The 15,585-nt window shown below is 44.8% G+C and overlaps 1 protein-coding gene across 2 annotated transcripts in view; it reads left to right on the plus strand.

The window, feature by feature from the left end:
• Window positions 1–15,585, plus strand: part of micu1 (mitochondrial calcium uptake 1) — a 47,038-nt gene that overhangs the window by 15,787 nt on the left and 15,666 nt on the right. For both annotated transcript variants that reach the window (XM_061910495.1, XM_061910496.1), the window contains exon 5: window positions 358–401. In XM_061910495.1, coding sequence (XP_061766479.1) covers window positions 358–401 — 44 coding nt within the window. The remainder of the gene's footprint in view (window positions 1–357; window positions 402–15,585) is intronic.

Raw genomic sequence — 15,585 nt, forward strand, 5'->3', positions numbered from 1 at the left:
CAAAGGAGTGTGGAATGTAAGTGTGAGAGTTCTGATGTTTAAATGAGACTAAGTGTATTTATTTATTTAAAAAGCAAAAAAAAACAAGTTCTTGTAGGGTCTGTATTCAGACACAACAGAGTGTAAAAGACTAACGACCATATGTGTTGGATCTGACTGCAGATGATTTTTTTCAAAGAATTTGTAACATGGAAATGGGTTGTTGATGACTATTATTATTCCCTTGCACATGTCGGTGATCTTCAGAGTTGGAGTAATAGCATTGCCATTTGCTGTGCGTCATGCTACAATACATCATGTTGTGTAACTAGTGCGCCTGTTTTCATATCTCAACGTATTTGCCCTTCTGCTTTTCAGATCTTGGCCTTGATCAGTTCATTGTGAAACGCTATGATGGAAAGGTAAGAATTGGATGTCTTTGTGATAAACAGGGAAATTAATCATAACTTTGAAATTATTTTTTGTGGTTTTATGTGGTCTACAGTACTACTCTACATTCCTTGTACATTTTAGTTGTCATTATAAAAATACAAACAATCATATTAAAGCTTGAAATATTCTCTAATCAAAAGGAACATTCTGTGGTTCCCATCCTGTAATATTTACCAAATTACCACACTAACCATAAACAATATACTTGTTATGCCTCTGTTGTTCCTTTTCCCAGGCTATGTGTTCCCTTTATTTGCTAGACACATTTATGTCCTTGTGGATTTGTCTGATACTGCATTTAGCTCTGAAATGTTACTGCCAGCAAAGACTGTGCCCACCCCCTGTGTTTTTGTTGCGTATTTTTTTGGCCTAGAATGAGATTCAGCATAGATGTTTCCTGAAGCGTAGTAGCTGCAGAGTGAAGGAAACTTTTGAGCTAGGATTTAGCTAAAGTTTGGTATAGAGGTACAGAAAAAGTTCATACAATACTCCGTATCAATTGGTAAAGGCTGAGTACAATACTTTAATTTCTTTTAGAATGGAAGTATGTGAAGGTAAGTCTGTATAGTATTTGCCCCTGGACATTTACTCCTGTCTGGTTATCGCTCATTTCTTCCAGGTTTAGACTATATGTAAAGCAAACACAACACACCCTGTGTGGCTATGAAAAACTAATCTGTATGCTGACTCACCTTATGTTTTATTTCCCTTTCCAAAGAACGGTGTTATTTTAAAAATATTAACGGGATTGCTTGGGTTTGCTTAACCAGTTTTGTCAATGTGTATGTCATTTACTCCACCCACTGTGTTCATGTGGGTGTCCTTGTTGCTGCCACAATCTAACATTGTGATCCAATGTTACCATTACCGTTCTATCATGCTGTTTTCGACCCTCTCTCATTCTCATAACAAGTAATCCCTCCATTTTCTCTCTTTTCCCCTCCTTGTGAATAACCATCATCCTCAAACCCAATTTCCACCTTGTCTGTCTTGACCCCCAATCTCCAATAATTCCATCTGCTGACCCCCATTACCCACCTACAAACTCCCTGCCCCTTTTCTTCCTTGCTTCTTTTGTCGCCCTCGCCCTTCGTGCTTCTGCCCCTCCCCCTCTTCAGGACTTCTGGCAGGTATGGGGTGTGTGCTGAGCGGCATGTGTGCACCTGAATGAAATGCTGCACTTTGTAGTCAATACCTACTCTTTTTACTTTTAGTCAACTTGTGTCTCTCCTTTTTGTTGAAACTATCTTTATTGCTCACTTTTTCCTTGTAATGTGGACGGCCTGTATACTCACTATTGTAAGTGCAGGGGAACAGTTAAGTAGTTTTTCTCAATTGTCCATATCTTTGCTTCAATAACTCTTATGATGGCCCACTGATGATTATAAATTATCATAATATTACAATTATGTAATTGGATGGATGAAGAACCGCTGCCTTATCAGTTCATCATCATTTAATAGGACACTATGCCCATTACCCAAACACATCTTTGTTCATTTAAGCAGTTAGATGCACAATTATTGTTCAGAAATTAATGTGAGGTTCATCCAAGTGCTTCTAAGAAATCCTAGATGGTATACTGTATTATTTATAATCTAATGAGATACATTAACATTACCTACATAATGCTTTGGTTTGATCCAGGTCAGTCAGATTATGGCGTCCTTACTTTATAATGAAGAGAATGTCCTTCATGGCCGGGTTATTTTGGCTGCAGTTATTGTCTAGTGTCTCTTCATTGTACAAATTGGTACTCTCAGGGTTGGTCATCGTGTTGAAGACCTCCCCAGTGCTCTTTGTGTAAACTCGGTGCCCACAGATGTCTGCCATTCAGTCCATGCTGAATTATTCAATCGTAATTTTCAACCTTGTTTTCTAAAGGACTAATGGATTTTGCAGATATATTGCAAAGCTGAGATGGAGAGAACTACGTGTCCCTCTAATACAGCTTTAAGATTAGTTTAAAGACAATCATTTTCTGCTGTTTGGAAAATTGCTGTTCCCCTGCACTCTTTTTAAGGAAGCATTTTTTTCCTTATCTTCTTATTTGATTGTGCACTAGCTTTCCATATGCTTTGGCACTCATGCCCATTCCCCCAGCATGCCCTGCTGTGTTACGGGTGTCTTCCACAAAAAGTAGCTGGTGTTGGCGCCCCCTTTCCGTGCATGGTGGCATAACAGGGGTTTTTGGACCCAGGAAATTGCTGTTTTAGCTAGCATTGAGGCTGTATTGATTTGCTTGGTAGCATTCACTAATTCATCTTTTAAATTGTTTAGATGTCAGTACTGCATGACGCCTGGAGAGCATGGTTTAAAGTCACAGTAGGCAGTATTTGTTTACGTCTTTAAAATCTGTCCACAATGTTTCCTACATGCTGTATCAAAAGCCACGGTGTGTAGCAACTGACTAGCAAGGACTGTCCGTGCACAACTCTTACTGATGGAAATTGTGTGTGTGTGTGTGTGTGTGTGTGTGTGTGTGTGTGTGTGTGTGTGTGTGTGTGTGTGTGTGTGTGTGTGTGTGTGTTTCTGTTGTTGCTGTGATTATGTTTCGCTATTTCTTATTTTACAGGATGTTTCAGAAGGTCACTGGTTGGACTTACTTCAAATGGCTTTATTTTTACATGTTTTTGCTCTTTATTCAAGTTCCTTTGCCTTTTCTGTTTATCTGATAATCGCTTAACCCACTCACATATACTCTTTTCATCCCTCTATGTTCTCCTAATCTAGAAGACGTTTTCACTCACCTTTTTGTCTGATGAGACGAATGCTTCATTGTGAGGCAGCTGTCATTCCTCTATAAGTTGATGGCTGAGCATTTTGTATTATGTTGAATTGTTTAGTCATGTTCCTAGAATAATCAAGAGTTATTAAAAGACGCACCTGTTCTGTGACAGGTGTGTCCAGACATCGACAGTTAATATGTTCTCTGTAACCCTGCCGTCACATGAAGACAGTGGTATTTTTGTACCAGATATCAGTGCATACAATTGGGGAGAATTTATTCTGGATATGTTTAAAGATCACAAAGAGATTTCATTCATGCACAGCCAAGTATCAGGTACATAATCTTGTTGTGAACATAATTTCTTGAGAGGTTGGATGGAGAGTTTTCCCCTCACGTGGTTTTCAAGAACATAAAGGTTTTGTGTGGTCACTAAAATTGTTTAGAATAATGCCTCAGTTATCGCTGTTAATTTGTTCAAGCCATGACTACGATAAATGAATTACCGCGAAGCAGGAATCATTATTATACACCAAATATTTTCAAAACCAGAGCATAAAAACTGTTTGCTACTTTGTAAATACATGTTTCAACATTTTAGGAGCCCCCCAGACATTGACTAACACTACTTAGTCCCCTTTCCACCCTTTTAGTACAATATAGTAATGCTGCCTGAGGCTAAGCTAGTCATTTACCACAATGCTGAACAGCCTGGTCTGATTGGTTTGGGCTAGTGTTGAAATTTTTGTTAATTTATTTAGCCATTTTTAGGCTTGAACATGTTTAATTTAGGTCACAAATGTTGTAGAATATGCTTAAAAAATAAATATAAATCAGCAATGTGGTAAAACAGCAATATTTGGAGCGCGATGTGGCGACTGTATACTGAAGGAATGTGAATCCCAGAATAACCATAAAATGTTATGTATAATATTTTGCTATTTTGAAGTTTGACGTGAAGTTAATACAAAACACAGTTAGCTTTAAATTATTATCAATATTAACTTAATGAAAAAATACATAATTTTGAAAATTACTGCAATGTATCTTATTTAAAACACCTAACCTTATGTTTCAAAAGACACACATAAATTAAAACAACAATAATAATAAACAAAACAGAAATTAACATAATGTAACACTTCAGGTTTCAACAAAGCTCATTAAATTACACTACAATTCAGCGACAGAGTTTCTGATTTTCACTCTGCAAGATAATACTTAGGGAACATTTCTTTCTCCTCGTGTAAAATGTGCAGAAAGACAACCACTGCATGCAAATCACTGGCTGTACACAGGGCTGTCGGGGAAAAGTGAGGACAATTCTATGGGCCCACACCTGGCCCCCAGTAGCCTCTATGACAAAATGATTTTGCATACACTGAACCATCCATCCATCTTCTTCCGCTTATCCAAAGTCAGGTCGCGGGGGCAGCAGCCTAAGCAGAGAAGCCCAGACTTCCCTCTCCCCAGCCACTTCATCTAGCTCTTCCGGGGGGATCCCAAGGCTTTCCCAGGCCAGCCGGGAGACATAGTCTTCCCAACGTGTCCTGGGTCTTCCCTGTGGCCTCCTACCGGTTGGACGTACCCTAAACATCTCCCTAGGGAGGTGTTCGGTGGCATCCTGACCAGATGCCCGAGCCACCTCATCCGGCTCCTCTCGATGTAGAGGAGCAGCGGCTTTACTTTGAGGTCCTCCCGGATGTTAGAGCTTCTCACCCTATCTCTAAGGGAGAGCCCCGCCACACGGCGGAGGAAACTCATTTCAGCCGCTTGTACCCGTGATCTTATCCTTTCGGTCATGACCCAAACCTCATGACCACAGGTGAGGATAGAAACGTAGAGAGACCGGTAAATTGAGAGCTTTGCCTTCCGGCTCAGCTCCTTCTTCACCACAACGGATCGGTTCAAAGTCCGCATTACTGAAGACGCCGCACCGATCCGCCTGTCGATCTCACGATCCACTCTTCCCCTACTCGTGAACAAGACTCCTAGGTACTGGAACTCCTCCACTTGGGGCAGGGTCTCCTCCCCAACCCGGAGATGGCACTCCACCCTTTTCCGCGCGAGAACCATGGACTCGGACTTGGAGGTGCTGATTCTCATTCCGGTCGCTTCACACTCGGCTGTGAACCGATCCAGTGAGAGCTGAAGATCCCGGCCAGATGAAGCCATCAGGACCACATCATCTGCAAAAAGCAGAGACCTTATCCTGTAGCCACCAAACCGGATCCCCTCAGGGCCTTGACTGCGCCTAGAAACTCTGTCCATAAAAGTTATGAACAGAATTGGTGACAAAGGACAGCCTTGGCGGAGTCCAACCCTCACTGGTAATGTGTCCGACTTACTGCCGGCAATGCGGACCAAGCTCTGACACTGATCGTACATGGAGCAGACCGCCACAATAGGACAGTCCGATACCCCATACTCTCTAAGCACTCCCTACAGGACTTCCCGAGGGACACGGTCGAATGCCTTCTCCAAGTCCGCAAAGCACATGTAGACTGGTTGGGCAAACTCCCATGCACCCTCAAGAACCCTGCCGAGAGTATAGAGCTGGTCCACAGTTCCACGACCAGGACAAAAACCACACTGTTCCTCCTGAATCCGAGGTTCGACTATCCGGCGTAGCTTCCTCTCCAGCACACCTGAATAGACCTTACCGGGAAGACTGAGGAGTGTGATCCCATGATAGTTGGAACACACCCTCCAGTCCCCCTTCTTAAAGAGAGGGACCACCACCACGGTCTGCCAATCCAGAGGTACAAACCCCGATGTCCACGCGATGCTGCAGATTCTTGTCAGCCAAGACAGCCCCACAGCATCCAGAGCCTTAAGGAACTCCGGGCGGGTCTCATCCACCCCTGGGGCCTTGCCACCAAGGAGCTTTTTTAACTACCTCAGCAACCTAAGCCCCAGAAATAGGAGAGCCCACCACAGATTCCCCAGGCACTGCTTCCTCATAGGAAGACGTATTGGTGGGATTGAGGAGGTCTTCGAAGTATTCCTTCCACCTATCCACAACATCCGCAGTTGAGGTCAGCAGAACACCATCCGCACCATACACGGTGTTGACAGTGTACTGCTTCCCCTTCCTGAGGCGGCGGATGGTGGTCCAGAATCGCTTCGAAGCCGTCCGGACTTCGTTTACGATGGCTTCCCCGAACTCTTCCCATGTCTGAGTTTTTGCCTCCGCGACCGCTGAAGCTGCACACCGCTTGGCCTGTCGGTACCTGTCCATTGCCTCCAGAGTCCTATGAGCCAAAAGAACCCGATAGGACTCCTTCTTCAGCTTGACGGCATCCCTCACCGCCGGTGTTCACCTACAGGTTCTAGGATTACCGGCACGACAGGCACCAACTACCTTGCAGCCACAGCTCCAATCAGCCGTCTCGACAATAGAGGTGCGGAACATGGTCCACTCAATGTCCAGCACGTCCCTCGTGACATGTTCAAAGTTCTTCCGGAGGTGGGAATTGACACTCTCCTACAGGAGACTCTGCCAGACGTTCCCAGCAAACCCTCACAATGCGTTTGGGCCTGCCAGGTCTGTCCAGCATCCTCCCCCACCATCGCAGCCAACTCACCACCAGGTGGTGAACGGTAGAAAGCTCCGCCCCTCTCTTCACTCGAGTTTCAAAAACATGAGGCCGCAAATCCGATGACACAACTACAAAGTCGATCATGGAACTGCGGCCTAGGGTGTCCTGGTGCCAAGTGTACATATGCACTTATGTTTGAACATGGTGTTTGTTATGGACAAACTGTGGCGAGTACAAAAGTTCAATAACAAAACACCACTCGGGTTCAGATCTGGACGGCCATTCTTCCCAACTTGAGCGTTGAAGTCCCCCAACAGAACAAGGTAATCCCGAGGGAGCACTTTCCAGTACTCCCTCGAGTGTACCCAAAAAGGGTGGGTACTGTTGTTTGGTGCGTAAGCACAAACAACAGTCAGGACCCGTCCTCCCACCCGAATGCGGAGAGAGGCTACCCTTTCCTCCACCGCGTTGAACTCCAACGTGCAGGCTTTGAGCCGGGGGGAACGAGAATTGCCACTCCAGCCCGTCGCCTCTCACTGCCGGCGTGGAAAAGAGTCCAGTTTCTCTCGAGAGAAGTGGTTCCAGAGCCCTTGCTGTGCGTCGAAGTGAGTCCGACTACATCCAGCTGGAATTTCTCTACTTAGCGCACTAGCTCAGGCTCCTTCCCCCCAGTGAGGTGACGTTCCACGCCCCAAGAGCTAGTTTATGTAGCCGAGGATGCGACCGCCAAGTGCCCTGCCTTTGGCTGCCGCCCAGCTCACATCGCACCCGACCTCTAAGGCCCCTGCTATGGGTGGTGAGCCCATTGGAGGGGGGACCCACGTTGCCTCTTCGGGCTGTGCCCGGCCGGGCCTCATTGGAACAGACCCGGCCACCAGGCGCTCGCCATCGTGCCCCACCTCCGGGCCTTGCTCCAGAGGGGGGCCCCGGTGACCCACGTCCGGGCGAGAGAAAACTGGGTTCTCGATATTTCTCCTTCATAAAAGGTCTTCAACTGAACTAATATATATTTATATGAAAGAATATGAATGAACACAAAGACACAAGTTATACAATATAATAATTTTAATCATTTCAATAAACCCAATGGCCCCTTTTGAAAAAATGGTTTGGTGCACACTACACTATTTTTCTCTCTCTCCCTAATTGCGGACTACTACACATAGCAAATTATTCTGTATCATTTTCAACAAGTGCTCACAACAGATTAAACAATGATGTCAGCCGAGACGTTTTAAGAAGGAGAAAAAGGTGCAGTGTATCAACAATCCGGCTGGACATGCCCGAAACACCTCACCAGCTGGCTCTTCTCGATGTGAAGGAGCAGCAGCGCGCTACGCTGAGTCTCTCCCGGATGACCGAGCTCCTCACCGTATCTCTGAGGGTGATCCCAGACATCCTGTGGAGGAATCTCATTTCTGCCGCTTGTATTTGCAAACTTGTCCTTTTGGTCATTAGCCAAAATTAATGACCATAGGTGAGTAGGGAACGTGAATCAACCTGTTCTCAAGAGTTTCACCTTATGGCTCAGCTCCTTCTTCACCACAACAGACCGGTGCAGTGACTGCATCACTGCAGACGCCGCACCAATCAGTCTGTCAATCTCACGTTCTATTCTTCCCTCACTCGTGAACAAGACCCAGATATACTTGAATTCCTCCACTTGAGGCAGAACTTCACTCCCGACCCAAGGGGGTGCAGTCCATCTTTCTCCGACTGAGAAACATGGCCTCAGTTTTGGAGTTACTGATCTTCATCCCAGCACCTTCACACTCGGCTGAAAACCGCCCCAGTGACCGTGGAAGGTCCCAGCCCGATGAAGCCAACAGGACCACATCATCTGCAAAAAGCAGGGATGCGATCATCTGGCCACCAAACTGGAAACCCTCCACACCCTGACTGTGACTAGAAATTCTGTCCATAAAGATAATGAACAGGACCGGTGACAAAGGGCAGCCCTGGCAAAGTCCAACGTCCACTGGGAACATGTCTGACCTATTACTACAGGCAATGCGATCCCGACTCCTGTTCCGCTTGTACAGGGACCGTATGGCCCGTAGCAAAGGACCCTTGACCCTAGATTACCACCCACTGGACACCGCGAGGGACACGATCGAAGGCCTTTTCCAAATCCACAAATCACATGTGGACTGGTTGAGCAAACTCCCATGCCCACTCCAGTACCCTAGTGAGGGTATAATTCTGGTCCTGTGTTCCACGACCGGGACGAAAACCAAATTGTTTCTCCTGAATCCGAGGCTTGACAAATGGCCAGACTCTCTTTTCCAGCACCTTGGAATAGACTTGCCCCAGGAGGCTGAGAAGTGTGATCCCTCTATAATTAGAACTGCGGTCTGCCAATCCAGTGGTACCGCCCCAGACTTCCACGCTATGTTAAAGAGATGTCCCACAACATCCAGAGCCTTGAAGTATTAGGGGCGAATCTCTTCCTCTCCTGGGGCCTTGCCACGGGGCAATTTTTTGATTACCTCAGCAACTTCGGCTCCAGTGATGGACTTGTCCGTGTTTGTGACCTCAGACTCTGCCTCCTCTATGAAGGTTGTGTCTGTAGCATTAAGGAAATCCTCAAAGTATTCTTTCCACCGTGCAACTATATCCCCGGTAGTGGTCAGCAGGTTTCTTCCCCCACTATACACAGTGTGAACAGGGCACTGCTTCCCCTCCTGAGGTGTCGGATGGTTTGCCAGGATCTCTTCGAGGCCGACCGAAAATCTTGCTCTATGGTGTAACCGAAATCCTCCCATGCGAGAGTTTTTGCTTCCCCCACTGCTTAGGCCGCGGTTTGCTTGACTTGTCGGTACCTGGCATGCTCAGTAGGACTCTTTCTTCAGCTTGATGGCCCCCTTTAACCCCGATGCCCACCATTGGGTTCGGGGTTTGCCGCCATGACAGGCACCAACTGCCCTGCGACCACAGCTCTGATTAGCAGCAGCAGCAATGGAGGTATGGAACACTGTCCATTCAAACTTAATGCCTCCCGCCGAATGCAGTTGAAGCTCTGGCGGAGGTGCGAGTTGAAGATCTGGCAGACGGGAGCCTCTACCAAACGTTCCCAGCTTACCCTCACTAAACAGTTTGGCCTAATGGGTCTGTCCGGCATCCTCCCCTGCCACCTGATCCAACTCACCACCAGGTGGTGATCAGTTGACAGCTCAGCTCCTGTCTTCACCTGAATCTCCAAGACATGCGGTCGCATATCTGATGAAACGACTAGAAAGTTGATCATCGGCCATCGACCTAGTGTATCCTGGTGCCACATGCACTTGTGGGCACACTTATGTTTGAACATGGTGTTTGTTATGGACAAACTGTGGCTTGCACAGAAGTCCAATAACAGAACACCACACTGGTTCAGATTGGGATGGTCGTGCCTCCCAATCATGCCCTTCCAGGTTATGCTGTCGCTGTGGACGTGGGCGTTGAAGTCACCCAGTAGAACAATAGAGTCCCTGGGAGGGACGCCCTTCAGCACTCTCTTAAGGGTCCCCAAGAAGGCCGGGTACTCCATACTGCCATTTGGCACATACGCGCAGACAACAGTCAGAGCCCGTTCCCCGACCCGAAGACGGGGAACAGAGATGACTCCAACACACAGGCGCCAAGCCGGGAAGCAAATAATAAGCCCACACCTGCTCGCCGCTTATTCCCTGCAGCAACTCCTGCATATAGTGAAGTCCAACCCCTCGCAAGGAGTTTGGTTCCAGAACCTATGCTGTGTGTTGAGGTAAACCCAACTATATCTCGACGGTATCTCTCGACCTTATGCACATCCTCAGGCTCCTTACCCACCGGAGAGGTGACATTCCATGTCCCGACAACTAGATTTGGCAACCGAAGACCAGGTCGCCGAGGCATTCGCCCTCGACTGCGACCTCAGTCCACATAGGATAATTCAATTGTATAATAGAAAAATATATGCTACATTTTTTTATAACTCAATGTAAATCTTAACTGAGATTAGATGAGCCTTGTTACGTTTCATTTCATATGCTCTTTGTTTTACCTGCAAATTTTAGGTAAATGCTAAATATTTACCTGTGTACTATCTTGAACCGGGCCACTTTTTTTTTTGTTTGTTTTTTTTTTATACATATCAGTGCTTGCTTGTTGAATACAATAAAATACCCACTACCTATTTGTTGTGTGGTTAAATGGACATGTATTGCAATCTGAGGTGTAAAAAAAAACTTGTAGCAAATTAGTGAAATGAGAATAACACAATAATACATAATGAATTGTTAAGTGGTTAATCGTAAAAAAGGAAACCAATTGGATATATTACACCAGGCACTAAGAACACTGAAAAACAAAAAGATTTGACGGTGGCAATTAATGGGGAAGAGGGGCCCACACGCATGCTCTTTAAGCAGCCTCAGAATACCTAGTAACAGCCCTGGCTGTGTAAGACCTCAAGGTGAATCAGATTTGATGGACTGTTGAGTTAAAATGTGTCCAGCGCAACTCTCAGGTTTAGCGTGAACTGAACAGAGATTAGCCCTGAAAAAACCCTTGACCTCATATGTGAGTTGTTTATATGTAACAGCTGTCCATGTTGACAACATCGCCCGCAGCTCTCGCACAACTGTATTTGTGCCGCTGCTCTCAGGCTCTTTCCATAATTCCCCTGCAGCCATAGTTTAGCCCAACAGTGAATACAGATATTGGTATGAACACGAGCAGGCTTACAAGAGAGATCTAATAAGGGCCCATGCTTAGATTCACTCTGGCAGCTGCAATGTTGACACCAATAGGTTGACATGCAATGTCAAATGATGCGCTGTTAATTAACTTGAGTACGACAGTAATGAGGCTTTCAGTCATTTGCAGATCGGTAATTTGAGATAACAACTACAATTAGTGCTAAATGCTGACTATTGTCATTTTAGTAACGTTTAATTTTTTCGAATTCAATTTAGGTATTTATATGGGATTCTTTTATTCATTGTCTCCCAGCAAATATGTCATTTTATATAATTCTATAGTGTCTGCTATGTTCAGCAGACTGACACCAAAGGTCTTAACCGCCTGTTGTTCAAATGTGGCCCAAAACCAACCTTTCCCCTTTTTCTTTCCTATTTTCACTTTCAACTCTATTTCTCTATTTCTCTCTTGCTTACCATGCCTTTTGGTTCTTGACCCACATAGGGAATTGCCTCACAGCTTCTAAGGCATTGTTTTTCCTCTTGTTCACCTTCTTGTTTTTTCTTCCTGACTCCCTTCTCCATTTATACTGTAACTGTAGATGGATCATTTATAATACTGTTATATTGGATACACAAGATTTGCACATTATTTAGGTATACCATGATGAAATTATTGCAGTGTAGTCAACAGCCCTGCAATCTGACTAAAGCATCCCTTTATCCTGTGTGTGATGTGTAATAAAAGGGATGCTGATCATGTAATTTCAATTTAAGGCTCTAACGTTAGGGAGGCAAAGAGAGAGAATTTATGTGATAAAGCTGCAGGCCTGCTGTTGTACCTAATAAACTGGCTACTGTATGAGGAGGGAGTCAGTAATGTGTGGATGCATTTGGTTGATTTATTCTCCAAAGAAGATGCCACAAAATGTTTCTATTCAGATATGTCCATCACAGAAAAATATATGTACTGTAATATTGTGATAATAAATGATTGAAAAAAAATCAGTTTTAAGATCCACTACTAAACAATAATCTAGAGGAATTTGGGGCAAATTACGGTCTTTGTGTGAGGGATTAAATTAAAGGCCTACTGAAACCCACTACTACCGACCACGCAGTCTGATAGTTTATATATCAATGATGAATTCTTAACATTGCAACACATGCCAATACGGCCGGTTTAGTTTACTAAATTGCAATTTTAAATTTTGCGCGGAAGTATCCTGCTAAAACCTTGCAGTATGGTGACGCGTGCGCGTGACGTCACGCATTGTAGAGGACATTTTGTTCCAGCACCGTTCACAGCTATAAGTCGTCTGTTTTTATCGCATAATTCTACAGTATTATGGACTTCTGTGTTTCTGAATCTTTTGCAATTTGTTCAATGAATAATTTAGACGTCAAAGAAGAAAGCTGTAGGTGAGAAGCGGTGTATTGCGGCCGCCTTTAGCAACACAAACACAGCCGGTGTTTCATTGTTTACATTCCCGAAAGATGACGGTGAAGCTTTACTATGGAACAGAGTGGTCAAGCGAACACGGTTCCCTACCACATGTCAACCGGCAGGTTTCGGTGAGAAAATGGTGGAAATAAGTCGGCTCTTACCGTAGACATGAGCGGAGAGCTTGCTTCGTTCCTCCTGCGCCTGTCAAAGAGGCAGCTGCAAACTCTCTTGCCCCTCCCACCAGCCGGCCCTGACCGTCGGATGCTTCCACCGTGGAGGAGGGGGAAAAAAATAAAAATCTCAGCCCGACCCCATCGGCCGCCTTCGCTTCGTCGAGAAACGTGGCTTCCCTCGGAGACGCTGGCAGTCACCACACTCGTAGCCACACCCCTCCGGCTTTTTTTTCCCCCTGCTGTGCCAAATTCTGTTGACAAAAGTGCCAGGTTTACGCCACTTTCTTGCCGCACATTATTGCTATTGGATTGGACCACACAAACAAAGCACAGTGTATTATGCAGCGATCATTTCGAAATATCGTGTTTCCAAGAGGGTCCCTTGCGAAGGGCAGAGATGGGCATCGCCACCACCGGTCGACTGGTGCTGAAGAACGGTGCGGGGCCGACCTTCAGGTATGACCATATAATCTCACTAAAACACTAGTAACACAATAAGCAGATAAGGGATTTTCCAGGATTATCCTAGTAGATTTGTCTAATAACATCTGAATCGCTCCCACTGCCGTCTACTCTTTTTTTTTTTTTTTTTTAATCTAGTCCTTGACTTTCACTGTCCTCATCCACGAATCTTTCGTCCTCGCTCAAATTGATGGGGAAATCGTCGCTTTCTCGGCCCGAATCGCTCTCGTTGCTGGTGGCCATGATGGTAAACAATGTTCAGATGTGAGGAGCTCCACAACCCGTGTTGTCACGCGCACATCGTCCGCTACTTCCGGTACAGGCAAGGCTTTTTTTATTAGCGACCAAAAGTTGCCAACTTTATCGTCGATGTTCTCTACTAAATCCTTTCAGCAAAAATATGGCAATATCGCGAAATGATCAAGTATGACACACAGAATGGCTATCCCCGTTTCAATAGGAAAATATCATTTCAGTAGGCCTTTAAAATCTCTATCAGGAGTGGCATCCCCATACAGGTGCTGGTCATATTATTAGAATATCATGAAAAAGTTGATGTATTTCATTAATTCCATTTAGAAAGTCAAACTTGTAGAATGTATACATTCATTCCAAACAGACTGATAAATTTTAAGTGTTTTTTGCCAAAAAGGAGATGATTATAGCTGACAACCAATGAAAACCCTGAATTCAACATCTCAGAAAATTAGAATATGGTGAAAAGGTCAGATATTGAAGACACCTGGTGCCACACTCTAATTAGCTAACTAACCCAAAACACCTGGAAAAGCCTTTAAATGGTCTTTTGTTTTGATTCTGTATGACTACGATCCAAAAAATGACCATTGATACTTTAAAGAAGGAGGCAAGAGACAAAAGGTCATTGCCAAAGAGGTTGGATGTTCCCAGAGCTCTGTGTCCAAGCACATTAATAGAGAGGCAAGGGAAGACAAAGATGTGGTAGAAAAAAGTGTACAAGCAAGAGCGATAACCGCGCCCTGGAGAGGATTGTCATACAAAACCGATTAAAAAATGTGGGGGAGATCCACAAAGAGTGGACTGCAGCTGGAGTCAGTGCTTCAAGAAACACCACGCACCGACGTATGCAAGATATGGGCTTCAGCTGTCGCATTCCTTGTGTAAAGCCACTCTTGAATAAGAGACGACGTCAAAAGCGTCTCGCCTGGGCTCAAGACAAAAAGGACTGGACTGCTGCTGAGTGGTCCAAAGTTATGTTTTCAGATGAAAGTACATTTTGTATCTCCTTTGGAAATCAAGGTCCCAGAGTCTGGAGGAAGACAGGAGAGGCACAGAATCCACGTTGCCTGAAGTCCAGTGTCAAATTTCCACAATCGGTAATGGTCTGGGGTGCCATGTAATCTGCTGGTGTTTGTCCACTGTGTTTCCTGAGGTCTAGGGTCAATGCAGCAGTCTATCAGGAAGTTTTAGAACACTTTATGCTGCCTGCCGCAGACCAATTTTATGAAGGTGAAGATTTCATTTTTCAACATGACTTGGCACCTGCACACAGTGCCAAATCTACCAGTACCTAGTTTAAGGACCATGGTATCCCTGTTCTTGATTGGCCTGCAAACTCACCTGACCTTAACCCCATAGAAAACCTATGGGGTATTGTGAAGCGGAAGATGCGAGACGCCAGACCCAACAATGCTGAAGAGCTGAAGGCCACTATTAAAGCAACCTGGGCTCTCATAACACCTGAGGAGTGCAACAGACTGGTTGACTCCATGCCACGCCGTATTGCTGCAGCAATTCAGGCAAAAGGAGCTGCAACTAAGTATTGATTGCCGTACATGCTGAAACTTTCCATGTTCATACTTTTCAGTTGGCCCACATTTCCCAAAAATATTTTTTGGTACTAGTCGTAACTAATATTCTAATTTTCTGAGATACTGAATTTGGGATTTTCAGTAATTGTCAGTTCTAATCATCAAAATTTAAAGAAATAAACATTTCAAATATATCACTATGTGTGTAATGAATTGATATAATATGTAAGTTTCACGTTCTGAATATAATTACTGAAATAAATCAACTTTTTCATGATATTCTAATATGAACAGCACCTGTATATTATTTTGCTTCGAAGCATCAGTATTGTTTGAATGATTATGTGTGT

This window comes from Nerophis ophidion, linkage group LG09 (genome assembly GCF_033978795.1).
Source record: "Nerophis ophidion isolate RoL-2023_Sa linkage group LG09, RoL_Noph_v1.0, whole genome shotgun sequence".
In the NCBI taxonomy this organism is placed as follows: Eukaryota; Metazoa; Chordata; class Actinopteri; order Syngnathiformes; family Syngnathidae; genus Nerophis; species Nerophis ophidion.